The following is an 18,958-nucleotide window of genomic DNA, read 5'->3' on the forward strand; positions in this document are numbered from 1 at the left end:
CCTCTGTCCCGGTGTCCCGGTTGTCATTTGTGTCCCGGTGTCCCTGTCTGTAATTTCTCTTTGAGTGTCCCGGTCGGCATTTATATTCCCTGTGTCGCGGTCGTCATTTGTGTCCCGGTCTGTAGTGTCATCTTATAATAACGTCATTTACAAAGCCTTATATACTTATAATGACGTCACATGCAAACCCACAAACAAACAAACATGCATATATACAACTTATTTATATATATATATAGATATAGTTTCTTTTTTAGTTTTTTTTCATTTTTGGTTTTTTCTTTTAGTTTTTTCCTTTTTTATTTTTTCTTTTTTTTAGTTTATTGTTTTTATTGATTTGTTTTCTTTTTTAGTTTTTTTCTTTTTTAGTTTTTTCTTTTTTAGATTTTTCTTTTTTGTAGTTTTTCTTTTTTGGCTTTATCTCTTGAAGCCGCAAGCCTGTTTTCACGTTGCTCTTGTGATTCCTCGACACACCTTCTTTTTTTTTACTTTCTCTTTCAGCAGCAAGTCTGGTTTCGCGTTGCTCTGGTAGTTCCTCGACACACCTTCGTTGACGTAAGTTGCACATTCCTAATCTGGCCCTTTCTCTTTGAACCGCAAGCCTGGTTTTGATTTTTGGTAACATTCTATCTTTTTCAATATTTTTCAATTTGTCAATATTCATTCTGACATTGACAATTGAAAAATTCTTCACGTGCCAAGCATGCTAAAGCTCAACAATTTATAATAAACCTCAAAATAATAAGTATCTGTTTTAAGGTTTTCGAATTACTTTAATCTATTGTCAAAATATTTTGAAATATTTATGCGATTCCCAGTTTTTACATTTTAAGTTTCAATTTTCTTTTTCTTCTTTATTTTTCAGACGTCATATGCAAACCCTCAACACAAAAATACATACAACTTATTTTTATATATATAGAAGATATAATCTGGCGTAACAGACGAAGTGTAACATACATAACACACAGACAACTTATTTTTATATATATAGATAGATAGATTGTTATGTGAATCCATATAAAGTCAAGTTATTTCACGGTTTTGCTGTCTAAACAAACTTCTTTGCACCTGAATTCAAGCTAAGGTCATCAAGCTTGAGACGAGGAATTTCATGCAGATTAATTTTGAAATCATCAGAATGAACATAGACTATCAAAATTTGAAAATAGAGATTTAGAAAAACTGTAAAAGTGACGTCATTATAACAAGCTAACTAGCAAGCATAGCGAGTCCTTTAATGGCAAGAGCTGAAGTTTGGACTTGTTAACAGTAGTGTCAAGACGGAAATGTTCGGATACAATGTTTACAAAGGTCAAAACTAGCGACTAAAGACAACAAAGAGATGACTTTTTCGGTAGTCAAATATCGCAAGTGAATAACCTCATCTTCATGGGAATTCCTGGGATTTTCTCTTTTATACAGGTGCCGACTCAAGAGCAAACCCTCTACAAAAATTACTACTACTAGCACTGTTACTACCTACTACACTCTACCTACTACCCTATTACTACTACTACCCTCTAGAAAATTACTACTTGTCAACACTGTTCCAGGTAAACCAATATAACATGACGCTAAGTACCTGCTCACTAAATTTTCCGCCTTAAAATATTTATGAAAACCTTTGAAAAAAAAAACAAAAAAACAAGTAAACAAATATAATTTAATTTTGAAGTCTCTGATAATAAAATATGAAGCTAAATTAAAGCAGTGAATCAAATAAAAAAGCATCAAGCTGAACAAATAAGCGGAGTTCTTAGTCAAGTCTACTCTGGAAGAAGTCAAGTCAACAACCTGAAATTGCGTCACTGCGGGTTTTAAGGACCTCCCAACCCAGCAAAGTCGATTGACATTTTAAAGTTATCCTTTTTTCAGTTGAGAAGTGCTTCTATATCTACCAACCGATCACAAAATCTCATTTTTTTTTGTAAAATATCAAGATCCATCAGTAAACATCGATATTCCGATTAAAAATGGAATTACGTAATAATATCGATATGACCGAAGTCTAGAAAATACTTTATTCATGAATGCGTTGACACAAACTAAATTAGAAAAACTAGTTTTTCAAATGAAAATAAAGAGTGAAATTAAAGCCAAGCCGGTGTAGTTTACATGAGCGAATACGGGCTTACAAGCAATACAAGTACTAAATTTCTGATCCACTTTTTTCAAATTTGTGTAGATATTAAAATAAAGAAGGGAAACTATATAATTACCCCTGTTTTGCTGGAGGCTGAAAATTTAGTAACTTAGGTTGCGTTTTGTTGAGGAATCCTATGTATGGATTTCAGGTTGCGAGTGTGCCATAAATAGGACACATATAAAGGCTTTATTTGGTTCTTAAAACCACATAATGGATGTGATTTACTAATTTTTTCTACCTACATTCTCTTCGAGACGTTGAAAAATCTTGATATTTTAGGTGCGTATTGCCTAATTTAAAAAAAGGAAAGGAAAAACTGCATTAAAGCATGAATTTATATAGTCAGACAGGAAAAAAAATACCCTAATGCCCATTTACAGGTAAAAAGGGAGTGCTTGAACTTAGCTCTCTATAATTTACAAGGTCAATATTATTGGTTGTTTCTTCTATAGGCTCACTACGTTCAACATTTTCTGCGTCAGGTAAGTCTGAGACATTCAATTTCGTATAATTAATTACAGTAATAGCAGTGCTCTGTTCATTTGAATTGTCCTCAACGCGGAATGGTATCTCTTCGCGAAGGGATTTCTTAATGCTTTTGGGCTTTTTACTTCTTCCAAAAGTTCTAAATGAAAGCTTTTCACGAGTGAATGTGAGCCCCTCTTCATATGCAGAAGCCTCTTGAGACGCATTGTTTTCATCTGTTGCTAGAAGTGGAGGAATTTGAAAAGCACCACTTCTAGTTGACACCTCTGATAAACTATCAAACTCCTCTGTTTCGTCAATGACTGGCAATCCTGGAACAAAAGCAGAGCAGGAATAAAGTTTTTACAAATCTATAGAATGAGGATGGAGTGGAGAGAGGTCTGTGTTGTAAGAAAAAAGAGATAGAAAAATCTGAGATAAGGGGCTAACTAAAAGAAAATACAAAAAAAAGATCAAAGAAGAGAAACGCAGATTTTAAAAAAAAGTTCTTGATGGAATTACTGTTTTAGATCATCTTGTTTCTTTTTTATTTATTTTACCATATCCACACTTTGTAAAGCCAACATAGGTACAGTAAAATTAAATTTAGTTATTTTTAAAATTAAAAAAACGTATTTAGAAATAAAATTGAAAATTCTTACATTGTCGACTGTATCCTGGACTATATAAAGTGTAAGTTAAAAATGCTATAATTCTTTTTGCGAAATAAAAAAAAGTTTTTATGGCTGCTTCTTATTTATGGTCGTAGCATTTGCCGCAACTAAGTAAAGAGTAGACCAATACAGTAATTGAAACTTAAAAAGCGTGTTTTGAAAAAGCAGTCTCAGGATTGATAACTATTATATTGATTTATATTAATAGTAAAACTTGTTTGGAAAACATTTTTCTGGGAATTTTGAAAAAGAACATAAAACCGCTGAAAATGGCAACAGAACAAAATGAAGAGGGCATTCGTGGAAGACCAAAGTTGGAAACCTAAGCCAGAGGTTTTGAATCCCTATCCTAAAACAAACTAAAAAAAATCCTTTTTTGCAGGGGTAGTACTTATGTGTCGTTTTTTCGGCATATTGCAGAAGAAGATACCTCTTAATACCCAGCCTCATGTACATTGATTTTTACAACTGTTGCAGACTCATGGTCTACACCACACACTAGCACAAGATGTCTGATTTAAAAATGTATTCTGGCACAACACTGACTTCCCTTTTATAAATGACATGGAAGCATATAAATATGTCAGAAAACAGTAAAACTGTTGATGAAAACGAAAAAAAAAAGCTTAGAAATGTCCAAGAATACCAGCTTCACATCCCAAAATCTTAATAAAAAAAGAAAAAAAAACTAGTCTATATAGTTCTATATAGAAAATAACACAATAGTTGAAATGCATTACGTACAAAAATTGAAAGAACAAAAAAAACAACTTTACATTAAATTGACAAAATTTTGTTTAGTTTTATTCCCTCGTTAAACACAAGTTGGAGCAGAAATTGTAACGTTAAGCATCTGAGGGAGAAAGAGCATAGGTGAGGGGGGGGGGCTCTGCTTGCATTCCGATTACTTTTGACTCTTAAAAAGGGCGCTAAAACCTCCGATTTCCAATCGTATGAGGTTCTTTCGAGGTTTATTTGACCGCTAGTACGATGCATCTGACATGGGAAGCCCTTGCATCAGGTGAATAACTGCGACACTTGGGGCACTTCTATGATTCTAATTTGTGACAGAGGTATCATAATGGTGCTATTTCTTCAGAAATTGCCATTAGAGTTGGAATGAAAGGGAACCTGCAGTATTCTTTGCTAAAGTGAATACTACTATTTTAGGACTCTTTTGTCTTAAGAGTGGCCGTTAATAGTAAATTCTTCGTTTAATTTATATGTTTTGGATGAAAATAAAAGTGTCTATGGGGAGAAAAAATTACTAATGATATACACTTCGATTGTTTAATCATATAACTTAGTTGTCCCTCCTGGGACAGCAATTTTTAGAATAATCTCAGATGAGTACAAATTCTGCAAAAAAGCAATAAATAAGAATGTTAAAGCAGTAAAGGATTCATATGCATATTTTAAGTCTTCAGGGCTGCTTAAGATTGGTGAAACACGTGATTACCAAGCTGCGGTTTCTGCTCTCCAGGGCACAAAAAAAGTAAAGTCTAAAGTATTTCTTTAAAAATTTTATAGTGCTAATAATGCTATCTATTATTATGAGACTCGGTTAAATAATAATTTGGTGGTTGAGTTTAGGAGCAGCAGTACATGGCTAGATTTAGTATTTTTTTTGGAATTTTTGTGTGAAATTTATACCGATGAGCATTAAGACGGAAAAGCAGCTTTTACATTTTAACAGAAAAGTAAAAAGGTATTTCAAAGAGATAGGTAATTCAATTCTGCTGGCAGAAAAGGGGAAAATGTTTATTTTGAAGGTTGGTTTGGATGGTCTGATACGATAGAGGGCAGTAGGGGGAAGGGTGGTAGAGAGGGGGAATGGCAGGAATGAAGGATGGTAAGGTGACAGGGAGAAAGGTGATGGATGGACGTAGGGTGGCAAGGGGCTTCTGGTATGAGTGTGATATAGAAATTATGTTTTTGGAGGAGTCTGGTTTGTGTATTGGCCGTTTTTGTCACTTTTCGAAGTTTTCACTCTCTTATTACTTAGTATTTTCTTATTACTTATTAGTAATAGCAGGTGGGAACAGGGTTTTGTTATTTTGTTTTTAACAAGGTTTTGTTATTACTTATTATTGCATTAGAGTCGAAGAAAATGGATAGTATCTTGTGCTGCAAGTTAGCGAAAGCGTCAGTGTTTCAAAAGTGCAGCGTTTGTAAATAGTAAAAAAAAAAACTGTTTGTGAATAAAGAAACCTAGGTTTAAACTCATTCTAGATAATCCATTCCTAGCGAGTAAATTATTAAACGTTTAAATTTGCTTATGTCTTTTTTCCGTATATTAAATTAAAAAAACAAGTTTTTTTAACTGCAAGTAAGGAGTGACATTAAAACTTAAAACGAACAGAAATTGTTCCGTATATGAAAGAGGTTGTCCCCTCCTCAACACCTCGCTCTTTACGCTAAAATTTGAGTCTTTGTCACAACTCAACTTTTTAAAACGATAAAAACTTTAGCCTAATGAGCGAGGTGTTGAGGAGGATACAACCTCTTTCATATAGGGAACATTTTCTGTTCGTTTTAAATTTTAATGTCGTTACTTACTTGCGTTAAAAAAAACTTGTTTTTTTTAAATTTAATTTCTGAACGTCTTTGAATTAATGTATGTTTTGATTTTTGCTTACCACACATGAGTAATTAAATAGAAATTTGCGCATTAGTTTTCTTTTGTTAAATAGCTTTCTCATAGTTTTGATCGGACGATTTTGGTCAAACAAAGGGGCGGGGGAGAAGGCCTAGTTGCCTTCCAATATCTGGTAACTTAAAAATACAACAAGAATTTTTTATTTTTTTACGAATGGTTTTGTTAGCAATAAATATACGTACGAATTAACTTACGTAACGAACTTCTATATTTGTGTATTTTTATTACGTATATGAGGGGGTTCGCCCGCTCTTCAATACCTCGCTCTTTAAACTAGAGCTTGAATTTAGTCCCAATTCTTTAAGAATGACCCCTGAGTGACAAAGGCCGTGGAATAAATATTTGAAATTACTAAAAACACTTTAGCGTAAAGAGCAAGGTATTGTGGAGGAGACGGACGCCCTTATATACGTAATATTTTCTGTTCGTTTTAAGTTTTAATGCTCCTCAGTACTTCCAGTTGAAAAAAATTATTTATTTTATAATTGTTTTTTTTTAATAATGCTAGAAAATCCTGCACTCCCTTCATGGAAATTATCTTCCCTCGTGATAAATTCCTCCATGGAAATATTCTCCCACGTAGCCCCCTCCCCCAATTCAACCGGACATAGCGTGAAAAATACCCCTGAAAACGTCTGTACACTTCATAATAACCATTACTGTATGTAAACAATGGCCAAAGTTTGTAACTTGCAGCCCCTCCTCCGGGGACTGTGGGGGATGAAGCCGTCCCAAAAGACATAGTTGTTAGGTTGTCAACTAAGCTGAACAGAATGGCTATCTTAAAATTTTGATCCGGTGACTTTGGGGAAAAAATGAGTGTGGGAGGGGGCCTAGGTGCCCTCCAATATGTTTGGTCACTTAAAAAGGGCACTAGAAATTTTAATTTCCGTTAGAATGAGCCCTCTTGCGACATTTTAAGACCACTGGGTCGATACGATCACCCCTGGGAAAAAAAAAACAAAAACAAACAAACAAATTAACACGTATCCGTGATCTGCCTTCTGGCAAAAAATACAAAATTCCACATTTTTGTAGATAGGAGCTTGCAACTTCTACTTTAGGGTCCTCTGATACGCTGATTCTGATGGATGTGATTTTCGTCAAGATTCTATGACTTTTAGGGAGGTGTTTCCCCTATTTTCTAAAATAAGGCAAATTTTCTCAGGCTCGTAACTTTTGATGGGTAAGATTAAACTTGTTGAAACTTCCATATTTGAAATCAGCATTAAAATGCAATTCTTTTGATGTAACTATTGATATCAAAATTCCGTTTTTTAGAGTTTCGGTCACTATCTAGCCGGGTCGCTCCTTACTACAGCTCGTTACCACGAACTGTTTGATAAAATATCATAATCTTTTCAGTGTGTATATATTTGTTGAGCCTTTATATAATAATAGTTCTTTTAGTGTGATTAAATAAAAAAAAAAGAAGTTTTTTTTAACTGAAAGTAAGGAGCGACATTAAAATTGAAAACGAACAGAAATTACTCCCTATATTAAAGGGGCTCTTTCCTCCACAATCGCCCCGCTCTTTACGTTATAATTTGACTCTTTCTCTCAACTCTACTTTTTAAAACAGTAAAAAACCTTAGCATAAAGAGCGGGGTGTTGAGGAGGGAACAGCCACTGTCTTATACGAAGTAATTTCTGTTCGTTTTAAGTTATAATGTCGCTCCTTACTTTCAGTTGAAAAAAATTGTTTTTCTTTATTTAATTTCTAAATGTTTTTGAATTATTGCATGTTTTGATTTTGAAATAATTAAACCGAAATTTGCATATTATTTTTTTTTTGGCTAACTGGCTTTCTCATAGTTTTGATCGGACGATTTTGAGAAAAAAAGGAGCGGGTGAGTAGGCCTAGTTACCCTCCAGTTTTTTGTTAACTTAAAAAAAAACCACTAGAACTCTTGTCAATACCTCGATCTTTACACTAGAGCTTAAATTTTGTACCAATTCCTTAGGAATGACCCCTGAATCACAAAGGCCGTAGGATAAATAGTTGAAATTAATAAAATTACTTTAGCGTAAAGAGCGAGGTATTATGAGGAGGTGAACTCATCATATGCGTAATAATTTCTGTTTGTTTAAGTTTTAGTGCTGCTCCGTATTTTCAGTTGAAGAAACTTTTTCATATTTATTTTTTTATTGCTCTTTCAAAAATTCTAAGAAATCCTGCACCTCCTTCATGGAAATTCTCTTCCCCCATGACGCCTCCCTCGATGGGAAGCTTCCCTCGCTCAACTCAATCCCCTACACACTCCCTCCAATAAAAAAATCCCCCTGTAAGTGTCTCTACACTTCCCAATAACCATTACTATATGTAAACACTGGTCAAAGTTTGTAACTTGTAACCCCATCTACAGGGACTGTGGGGGAGTAAGTAATCCCCGAAGACGTCGCTTTTAGGTTTTTGACTATGTTGAGTAAAATGGCTATCTCAGAATTTTGATCTGGTGACTTTGGGAAAAAATGAGCATGGGAGGGGGCCTAGATGCCCTCCAATTTTTTGGTCACTTAAAAAGGGCACTAGAACTTTTAATTTCCGTTAGACTGAGCCCTCTCACGACATTCTAGGACTATTTAGTCGATACGGTCACCACTGGGAAAAAGAAACAAAACAAAGAAACAAATAAACACGCATCCGTGATTTGTCTTGTGGCAAAAAAAAAATACAAAATTCCACATTCTTGTATATAAGAGCTTGAAACTTCTACTGTAAAGCTCTCTGATAAGCTGAATCTAATGGTGTGATTTTTGTTAAGATTCTCCGACTTTTGAGGGGTGTATCCCCGTATTTTCTAAAATAAGGCAAATTTTCTCAGGCTCTTAACTTTTGATGGGTAATATTAAACTTGTTGGAACTTATATATATATATATATATATATATATATATATATATATATATATATATATATATATATATATATATATATATATATATATATATATCAGCATTAAAATATAATTCTTTGATGTAATTAAATAAAAAAAACTGGCTTTTTTAACTGAAAGTAAGGAGCGACATTAAACCTTAAAATGAACAGAAATTACTCCGTGTATGAAAGGGGCTGTTCCCTTCTCAACGCCACGCTCTTTACGCTAAAGTTTGACTCTTTCTCTCGATTCTACTTTATTAAACAGTAAAAAAATTTTAGCGCAAAGAGCGGGGCGTTGAGAAGGAAACAGCCCCTTTCATACATGGAGTAATTTCTGTTCGTTTTAAGTTTTAATGTCGCTCCTTACTGTCAGTTAAAAAAACTAGATTTTTAAAAAATTTAATTTCTGAACGTTTTTGAATTAATTTATGTTTGATTTTGGCTCTCCGCACATAAATTATTAAAATGAAATTTGCATATTAATTCTTTTTTCGGCTAAATGGCTTTCTCTTAGTTTTGATCAGACGATTTTGAGACATAAGGGGTGGGGAAGGAGGCCTAGTTGCCCTCCAATTTTTCGTTTACTTAAAAAGGCAACTAAAACTTTTCATTCTTAACAAATGATTTTATTAGTAAAAAATAAATGTAACTTAAGAATTAACTTACGTAACACACTTCTATATTCTTATATTATTATTATGTATATTAGGAGGTTTGTCCCCTCGTTAATACCTCACTCTTTACACTAAAGCTTAAGTTTTGTCCCAGTTCTTTAAAAATGACCCCTGAATCAGATAGGCCGTAGAATAAATAGTTGAAATTACTAAAAATACTTTAGCATAAAGAGCGAGGTATTTAGGAGGAGAAGAACCCCTCATATGCGTAATAATCACCCTTTTCATTGAATTTCTCTTCCCCCATGACACATTCCTCCAAGGAAAGATCCTTTCACATAGCCCTCTCTTTCACTTGGTCGATATGAAGACCCCTGAGAAAAAAAAACAAAAAAAAACAAATAAACACGCACCCGTGATCTGTGCTGTGATTAAATAAAAAAAACGAGTTTTTTTAACTGAAAGTAAGGAGCGACATTAAAACTTAAAACGCACAGAAATTACTTCGTATATGAAAGAGGCTGCTTCCTCCTCAACGCCCCGCTCTTTACGCTAAAGTTTGACTCTTTCTCTCAATTCTTCTTTTTAAAACAGCAAAAAACTTTAGCGTAAAGAGCGGGGCGTTGAGGAGGAAGCAGCCTCTTTCATATACGAAGTAATTTCTGTGCGTTTTAAGTTTTAATGTCGCTCCTTACTTACAGTTAAAAAAACTCGTTTTTTTTATTTAATTTCTGAACGTTTTTGAATCAATGCATGTTTTGATTTTGGCTCTCCGCAGAGGAATAATCAAAACGAAATTTGCATATATTTTTTTGGGGGGGGGCTAAATGGCTTTCTCATAATTTTGATCGAATGATTTTGAGAAAAAAAGAGCGGGGGCGAAGCATAGTTGCCCTCCGATTTTTTGGTTAATTAAAAAGGCAACTAAAACTTTTAATTTTTTACGAATCTTTTTATTGTTAAAAGATTTACGTAACTTATAAATTAGCTTACGTAAAGAACTTTTGTATTCTCATGTTTTTATTACATATATGAGGGGATTCGCCCCATCGTCAGTACCTCGCTCTTTACACTAAAGCTTAAATTTTATCCCAATTCATTAAGAATGACCCCTGAATTAGAAAAGCCGTAGAATAAATAGTTGAAATTACTAAAAATACTTTAGCGTAAAGAGCTAGGTATCATAAGGAGGTGAGCCCCTTATATGGGTAATAATTTCTGTTTGCTTTAAGTTTTATTGCTGTTCCTTACTTCCAGCTGAAAAAGCTTTTTCACATTTATTTTTTAATTTTTTTTTTTAAATAATGCTAGTAAATCCTGCTCTCCCTTCATGGAAGTTTTCTTCTCCCATGACAAATTCTCGATGGAAAGTTCCCCCAGCATATCCCCCTCTTCTCAACCCCTCCCCCAACCAAAAAATCCTCCTGAAAACGCCTGTATACTTCCCAATAACCATTACTATATGTAAGCACAGGTCAAAGTTTGTAACTTGTTGCCCCTCCCACGGGGACTGCGGGGGAGTAAGTCGTCCCCAAAGACATAGTTATAAGGTTTTTCGACTACGCTGAATAAAATGGCTATCTCACAATTTTGATCCGTTGACTTTGGGAAAATAATTAGCGTGGGAGGGGGCCTAGGTGCCCTCCAATTTTTTTGGTCACTTAAAAAGGGCACTAGAACTTTTCATTTCCGTTAGAATTAGCCCCCTTGCAACATTCTAGGACAACTGGGTCGATAAGATCACCCCTGGGAAAAAAAAAACAAAAAAACAAAAAAACAAATAAACACGCATCCGTGATCTGCCTTCTAGCAAAAAATGCAAAATTCCACATTTTTGTAGATAGGAGCTCGAAACTTCTACAATAGGGTTCTCTGATACGCTGAATCTGATGGTGTGATTTTCGTTAAGATTCTATGACTTTTAGGGGGCGTTTTCCCCTATTTTCTAAAATAACGCAAATTTTCTCAGGCTCGTAACTTTTGATGGGTAAGACTAAACTTGATGAAACTTATATATTTAAAACCAGCATTAAAATGCAATTCTTTTGATATAGCTATTGGTATCAAAATTCCATTTTTTAGAGTTTTGGTTACTATTGAGCCGGGTCGCTCCTTACTACAGTTCGTTACCACGAACTGTTTGACAAAAAGTGTGAAATTCCACATTTTCATATATTGGAGCTTGAAATCTTTGCAAAAGGGTTCTCTGATACGCTGAATGCGATGGTGTGATTGTCGTTAAGATTCGTAGACTTTTAGGGGGTGTTTCCCCCTATTTTTCAGAATAAGGCAATTTTTCTCAGGCTCATAACTTTTGATGACAAAGATTAAATTTGATGATACTTATATATTTAAAATCAGCATTAAAATCTGATTCTTTTGATGTATCTTTTTGTATCAATATTCCGTTTTTTAGAGTTTCGTTTACTATTGAGCCGGGTCGCTCCTTACAGTTCGTTACCACGAACTGTTTTGACTGTTGGTTTCAAAATTCCATTTTTTAGAGTTTCGGCTACTATTGAGCCGGGTCACTCTTTACCACAATTTGTTGCCTCCCGGTGTTTGATAAAAGAAGGGACATTTTACCATTACCCTGTGATAAATTTGTTCAGTGTTCTTTCATTTAGTGCTTATTTCAATTAGCTTACCGGATTATAATTTAATCCTTACTCAAGATCTAATGAATTAGTTATAAACTCTTTATACACTTAAAAAGTCAGGGCGATGGTAGGCGTTATAAGTTATGTCCTGGGGGTGTATATGGTTCTTATGAAAGGAATGCTCAGAGGGGCAGGTGTCAATACAACCCCCTGAGCCCGGGGACAGGCGTTCTAAGTTATGCCCTGGGGCTTAGATGGTTCTTATGGAAATGATGCTCGTATAAACTTCATAGAGGGCTCATTTGATTAGAGGGCTAGAATTGAAAGTTCTAGCTCACTTTTAAGAGTCAAAAGAGATCAGAGGGCAATTAGTTCCCCCCACATGCTTTTTTCACCAAACCCAACTGACACAAATTTTTAGATAGTCAATTTTTTCTAAATAGTTCAAAATTAGATAGCGAAAATTCCGGCGTCGATACAAACCCTCAGGGCCCGGGGGTAGCGTTGTAAGTTATGTCCTGGGGATGCATATGGTTTTTGTGAAAGGGATGCTCGTATAAGCTTCAAAGCCGGCTTATTTGATTGGAAATTGGAAGTTCTAGTTCATTTTTAAGTCAAAAGAGATCCGAGGGCTACTAGCCCCCACTCCCACGCCCTTTTTATCCAGACCCATCCAATAAAAATTTGGAGATAGCCATTTTGTTAAAAATAGTTCAAAGGTCAGAAAAGTAAAATCCTGTGTCAACACAACCTTCCAGAATCCGGGGGTAGGCGTTTTAAGTCATGCTCTGGGGGCATATATAGTTCTAATGGAAGGGATGCTCGTGTTAACTTCAAAGAGGGCTCATTTGACTGGAAATTGAAAGTTCTAGTACACTTTTAAAGACTGAAGAGAGTTCGGAGGGCAAACATTTCCCCCTCAAAGCCCTCTCTTCGTGAAGCCCATCCAATAAGAAATTTGAGATAGCTATCTTTTCAAAAATAGTTCAAAGATCATATAACGACACAATACCTCAGGGCCCAGGGCCAGGCGTTGTAAGTTATGCCCTTGGAGCACATATGGTTGTTATGGAAGGGATGCTCGTATAAACTTAAAAAGGGCTCATTTGATTGAAAACTGAAAATTTTAGTTCAGTTTTTAAGCGTCAAAAGAGATCCTAGGGCAACCAGCCCCTCCACGTCTATTTTCCCCCAAATACGTCTGATAAAAATTTCAGATTGACAACTTCAACATTTAATCGAAGCGAGGAAACAAAACCAAAGTCTTGCTCTCACAACACTTCACTCAGAGAAGCCGAAAAAAGGTTGCCGCAACACCTCAAGTTGCCCATGCAACGTAGATGTAGTTTTCATTAAGATGACTTGACTTTTAGGGAGTGTTTCCCCCTTTTTTCCAAAACCAAGAAAATTTTCTCAGGCTCTTAACCTTTAATGGGTAAGACTAAACTTGATAAAATTTATATATTTGAAATCAACATTGTAAAGCACTTCTGTTAGAATATTTATTGGTATCAAAATCCTTAAAAAAAAAAAAAAGTTTTTTAGAGTTTCGGTTACTATGGAGCCGCGTTGCTCTTTACTCACAGTTCATTACCACGAACTATTTAAGCTGCAGTTTTCTCGGATTTTTCTTTTCGTTGTTTTTACGTCTAGGAGGGAGTTGCTCCCTCCTCTGTACCTCGCACTTTACGCTAAAATGTTCGTGAATTTGTAAAAAGCTTATTGTTCTAATTAAACGGCCCTTATGTTTTGGGAGTCATTCTCAAATAATTGGAACAAATAGTCAAACATTAGCGTAAAGAGTAAGATAACAACAAAAGCGAGAATAATGAGGACTTTTTTTCCCAAGACAGTGAATCAACAAAACCTATTTGAATATTTCGGCCCTATATCTAAGGGCCGTCTTCAGCAAAGAAAAAATAAAAAACAATAAAACACTTACAATAAAAATTCTCAGTTAAAAATCAATTTTTTTAAAATAGCCTTGGCATCATTACTTCTTAACGAAAAGTTCAGCCAAGACTGTCTGATAAAAGCTAACATTTTGCAAGATAAAAAGGTTCATTCATTTCACTAACTGTATTTATTAAAAATTGGAATGATTTCTTATTGCGATATTTGCCTTCTCTGCAGCTAATCTGATAGTTCTTTTCAAATATTCAATAAATAAATATTCAAATATTCAAATAGGTTTTGTTGATTCACTGTCTTGGGAAAAAAGTCCTCATTATTTTCTCGCTTTTGTTGTTATATTATGGAAAGGCAGTGTGGTCTTCGTCATTAGTAAAGAGTAAGATACTGAGAAGGGAGCCCCTCATTTCCATAATAATTTCTGTTCGTTTTAAGTTTTAATTTTGTTCCTTACTTTCAGTTGGAAAAAACTTATTTTTTTTTATTTAATAACAACCACAAGCCAAAAATATACAACACCTTTGGTTTATTATCACATAAAATTCATAGTTCAGAAGCAGATTAAGATAATATTAAATGCTAAGATTGGCCAAAAAATAACACGAACAAATTATTTTTTATATGTCCATTATTTAACAAAATTCTAACTTTAGCGGAAAAAGTGAGGTACTGACGAGAGGAAGAAACACCCTCATACACGTAGCATGAGAGTGTTCCCCCTCGTAAATATTTCGCTTTTACGCTTTCTTTAAGAATGCACCCTGAATCCAAAATGCTGTTTATTTAGAATAAAGAGCTCTTTTGAAATTAATAAAATTACTTTAGCGTAAAGAGCGAGATACTGACGAAGGGGCAAACCCCCTTATATGCGTAGTAATATCTGTCCATTTTAAGTTTTAGCTTTTTTCCTTGTTTTCAGTTAAAAGAACTTGTTTTTTTTTTAAATTTAATTTTCGACAATTTTTCAAATAACTCTGGGAAATCCAGCACTCCCTTCATGGAAATTCTCTTCCCACATGAAATATTCCTCCATGAAAAGATCCCCTCATGTAACCCTCTCCCCCTACCCCCCACCCACGAGAAAAAGTCCTCCCTGACAATGTTAGTATATTTCCCAATGACCTATACTATATGTAAACAATAGGCAAAGTTCATAGCTTGCAGCCCTCTCCTGGGGACTGTGGGGGATTAAGTCGTCCTCAAAGTAATAGTTATTAGATTTTTCGACTATGCTGAAAAAATGACTATCTCAAAATTTTGATCCGATGACTTTGGGAAAAATGAGCGTGGGAGGGTCCCACGCTCATTGTCACCTCCGCAAATAGGTTGTCCCCTCCGCAATCCCTCGCTCTTTACGCTAAAGTTTGACTCTTTGCCACAATTCTACTTTTTAAAACAATTAAAAACTTTAGCGTAAAGAGCGAGGGATTGTGGAGGGGATAACCGATTTCATATACGGAGTAATTTCTGTTCGTTTTAAGTTTTAATGTCGATCCTTACTTTCAGTTAAAAAAACTATTTTTTTTTTTATTTAATTTTTTATTAAGACTCTATGACTTTTAGGTGGTGTTTCTTCCTTTTTTGTGAAAAACAATGCACATTTTCTCAGGCTCTAAACTTTTGATGGGGAGGACCAAACTTGATGAAACTTAAATATTTAAAATTGCATAAAAATGCAATCCTTTTTGATGTATCTATATCTAAACTCCATTTTGTAGAGTTTCGGTTAATATTTAGCCGGGTCGCTCCTTACTTACAGTTCGTTACGACGAGCTGTTTGATATATGAGAATTAACTTTTTTCGTTCTTATACAGAATTATTAAAAAAAAAAAAAAAAACACATAACTAAGCTACTGCCTGTAATTTGTATTTTCGTTTTTGTACAGCTTTTTATGCTAGTCTTACTGTCGTACACTAGTAGTACTAGTCTTATTGGTTTAAATTTCTGACATATCAAGGCCCGAATATATATATATATATATATATATATATATATATATATATATATATATATATATATATATATATATATATATATATATATATATACTAACTGTTGGGGTGGCGCTTCGCGCCACCCCAACACCTAGTTGGTGGGGGCGCTTCGCGCCCCCCCCAAGCCCCCCCGCGCGCGTAAGTCGTTACGCGCCATATTAGTTACGCGCCATTGTAGTTGTGTCCCTATGTCCCACCTGTGAATATAGATATATATATATATATATATATATATATATATATATATATATATATATATATATATATATATATATATATATATATATATATATATTTTTAACTACGTAAAACTTGCGAATATACAACATTCTTTGCTGTCCCATTGTCTGTGCATATAAATAGATTGTTTACCGACTCTTGAAAATGCAACATATAATGGTCCATGAGAAAACAATCCGTATTCAGATCTATACCTCATGATTCTAATGATTGCCCTTGAGCTTTGTTGATGGTGATTGCTAATCTACCATTCCCTGTGTCGCCATCGTCATTTATATATCCCCTTGTGCCCCCCGGCATCCCCTTTGTAGTTTTGTCCCTGTGTCCAGGTCGTCATTTGTGTCCCGGTGTCCCAGTCTGTGATTTCTCTTTGAGTGTCCCGGGCGTCATTTATATTCCATGTGTCCCGGTGTCTCGGTCGTCATTTATATCCCCCTGTGCCCCCCGGCGTCCCCGTTGCAGTTGTGTCCCTGTGTCCCGGTCGTCATTTATATTCCCTGTGTCTCGGTCGTCATTTGTATCCCGGTGTCCCGGTCTGTATATACATTCGTTTTTTAGTTTTGTTTTTCTCCTTTATTTTTTTCCTTTTTTATTTTTTTTCTTTTTTAGTTTATTTAGATTTTTAGATTTTTTAGTTTTTTTATTAGTTTTTCTTTTTTTTTCTTTTTAGTTTTTTTGTAGTTTTTACCTTTTTTTTAGTTTTTTTAGTTTTTTTACTTATATCCTGGTCGTCATTTATACTCCCTGTGTCCCGGTCGTCATTTGTGTCCCGGTGCTTTGTTGATTGCTAATCGAACATTCCTTTTGTCCCGGTCGCTTTCTCTTTGAGTGTCGTCATTCATATTCCCTATGTGCCGGTGTCCCGGTCGTCATTTGTGTCCCGATGTCCCGGTCTGTAATTTCGTCAGTTGAAAACTTATGATGAAATAAATTTTTAATTTTTTCCCTTTTTTTGTTTTTAGTTTTTTTTTATTGGTTTTTACCTTTTTTTAGGTTTTTTAGTTTTTTTCTTTTTTCTTTTTAGTTTTTTTTTGAAGTTTTTATCTTTTTAGTTTTTTTATTTTTATTTATATTTTTTTAGTTTTCTTTTTCTCCTTTATTTTTCAGTTTTTTCCTTTTTTAGTTTTTTTTCTTTTTTAGTTCTTTTAGTTTTTACCTTTTTTAGTTTTTTTTAGTTTTTTTAGTTTTTTAGCTTTTTTTTTTTTATTAGTTTTTAGTTTATTTTATGGTTTTTTCCTTTTTTTAGTTTTTTTTTTTTAGTTTTTTATCTTTTTTTAGTTTTTTTTTAAGTTTTTAAGCTTTTTTAGATTTTTTTATTTTGTTTTCTTTTTTTTTTTGTAGTTTTTACCTTCTTTAGATTTTTGCTTCTTTTATTTTTTTAGCTTTTTTAGTTTTTTTTCGTTTTTTCTTTTTAGTTTTTTTGTAGTTTTTATCTTTTTTATTTTTTTGTATTTTTATTCATATTTTTTTAGTTTTCTTTTTCTCTTTTATTTTTCAGTCTTTTCCTTTTTTTAGTTTTTTTCTTTTTTAGTTTTTAGTTTTTTATTAGTTTTTTACCTTTTTTAGTTTTTTTAGTTTTTTAGCTTTTTTAGTTTTTTTATTAGTTTTTATTTTTTTGTAGTTTTTGCCTTTTTTTAGTTTTTTCAGTTTTTTTTTAGTTATTAGATTTTTACCTTTTTTTAGTTTTTTTTAGTTTTTTAGCTTTTTTAGTTTTTTTTTCTTTTTAGTTTTTTTTGTAGTTTTTGCCTTTTTTAGTTTTTTTTTTCTTTTGTATTAGTGTGAAATAATTCAGACGTCATATGCGAACAAACATGACGTCACCTGATCCATCCACAGATCCACACACAGACAACTTATCTTCTATATATATAAAAATAAGTTGTCTGTCTGTGGATGGATGGATGGATCAGGTGACGTCACCTGAAAAAACTGGATCAGGTGACGTCAAAACTGAAAAAACTAAAAAAAGGCAAAAACTACAAAAAAAACTAAAAACTAATAAAAAAAATAAAAAAGCTAAAAAACTAAAAAAACTATAAAGGTAAAAACCAATAAAAAACTAAAAAAAAAACTGAAAAAACTAAAAAAAAGGCAAAAACTACAAAAAAAAACTAAAAACTAATAAAAAAAGTAAAAAAGCTAAAAAACTAAAAAAACTAAAAAAACTAAAAAAAGGTAAAAAACTAAAAAAAAATAAAAAATAAAAAAAAAACTAAAAAAAAGGAAAAAACTGAAAAATAAGCTAAAATAAAGGTAAAAACCAATAAAAAACTAAAAAAAAAAAGGAAAAAACTAATAAATGACGACACTCAAAGAGAAAGCGACCAGGACAAAAGGAATGTTCGATTAGCAATCAACAAAGCACCGGGACACAGGGAGTATAAATGACGACCAGGACATAAGTAAAAAAAAAAAAAACTATCTATATATATAAAAATAAGTTGTCTGTGGATCTGTGGATCGTGGATCAGGTGACGTCACCTGAAAAAACTGGATCAGGTGACGTCAAAACTGAAAAAACTAAAAAAAGGCAAAAACTACAAAAAAAACTAAAAACTAATAAAAAAAATAAAAAAGCTAAAAAACTAAAAAAACTAAAAAAAGGCAAAAACTACAAAAAAAACTAAAAACTAATAAAAAAGCTAAAAAACTAAAAAAACTAAAAAAAAGGCAAAAACTACAAAAAAACTAAAAACTAATAAAAAAATAAAAAAGCTAAAAAACTAAAAAAACTAAAAAAACTAAAAAAAGGTAAAAAACTAAAAAAACT

At 33.4% G+C, this 18,958-nt stretch overlaps 1 protein-coding gene across 1 annotated transcript in view; it reads right to left on the minus strand.

Annotated features, from left to right (window-relative positions):
• Positions 1–1,652: 1,652 nt before the first annotated feature.
• Positions 1,653–18,958, minus strand: part of LOC136030423 (probable cation-transporting ATPase 13A5) — a 168,023-nt gene continuing 150,717 nt past the window's right edge. The window contains exon 22 of the mRNA XM_065709391.1: positions 1,653–2,946. Within this exon, the coding sequence (XP_065565463.1) occupies positions 2,513–2,946 (434 nt within the window). The 3' untranslated portion in view covers positions 1,653–2,512. The remainder of the gene's footprint in view (positions 2,947–18,958) is intronic.

This window comes from Artemia franciscana, chromosome 8, assembly GCF_032884065.1.
Source record: "Artemia franciscana chromosome 8, ASM3288406v1, whole genome shotgun sequence".
NCBI classification, from domain to species: Eukaryota; Metazoa; Arthropoda; class Branchiopoda; order Anostraca; family Artemiidae; genus Artemia; species Artemia franciscana.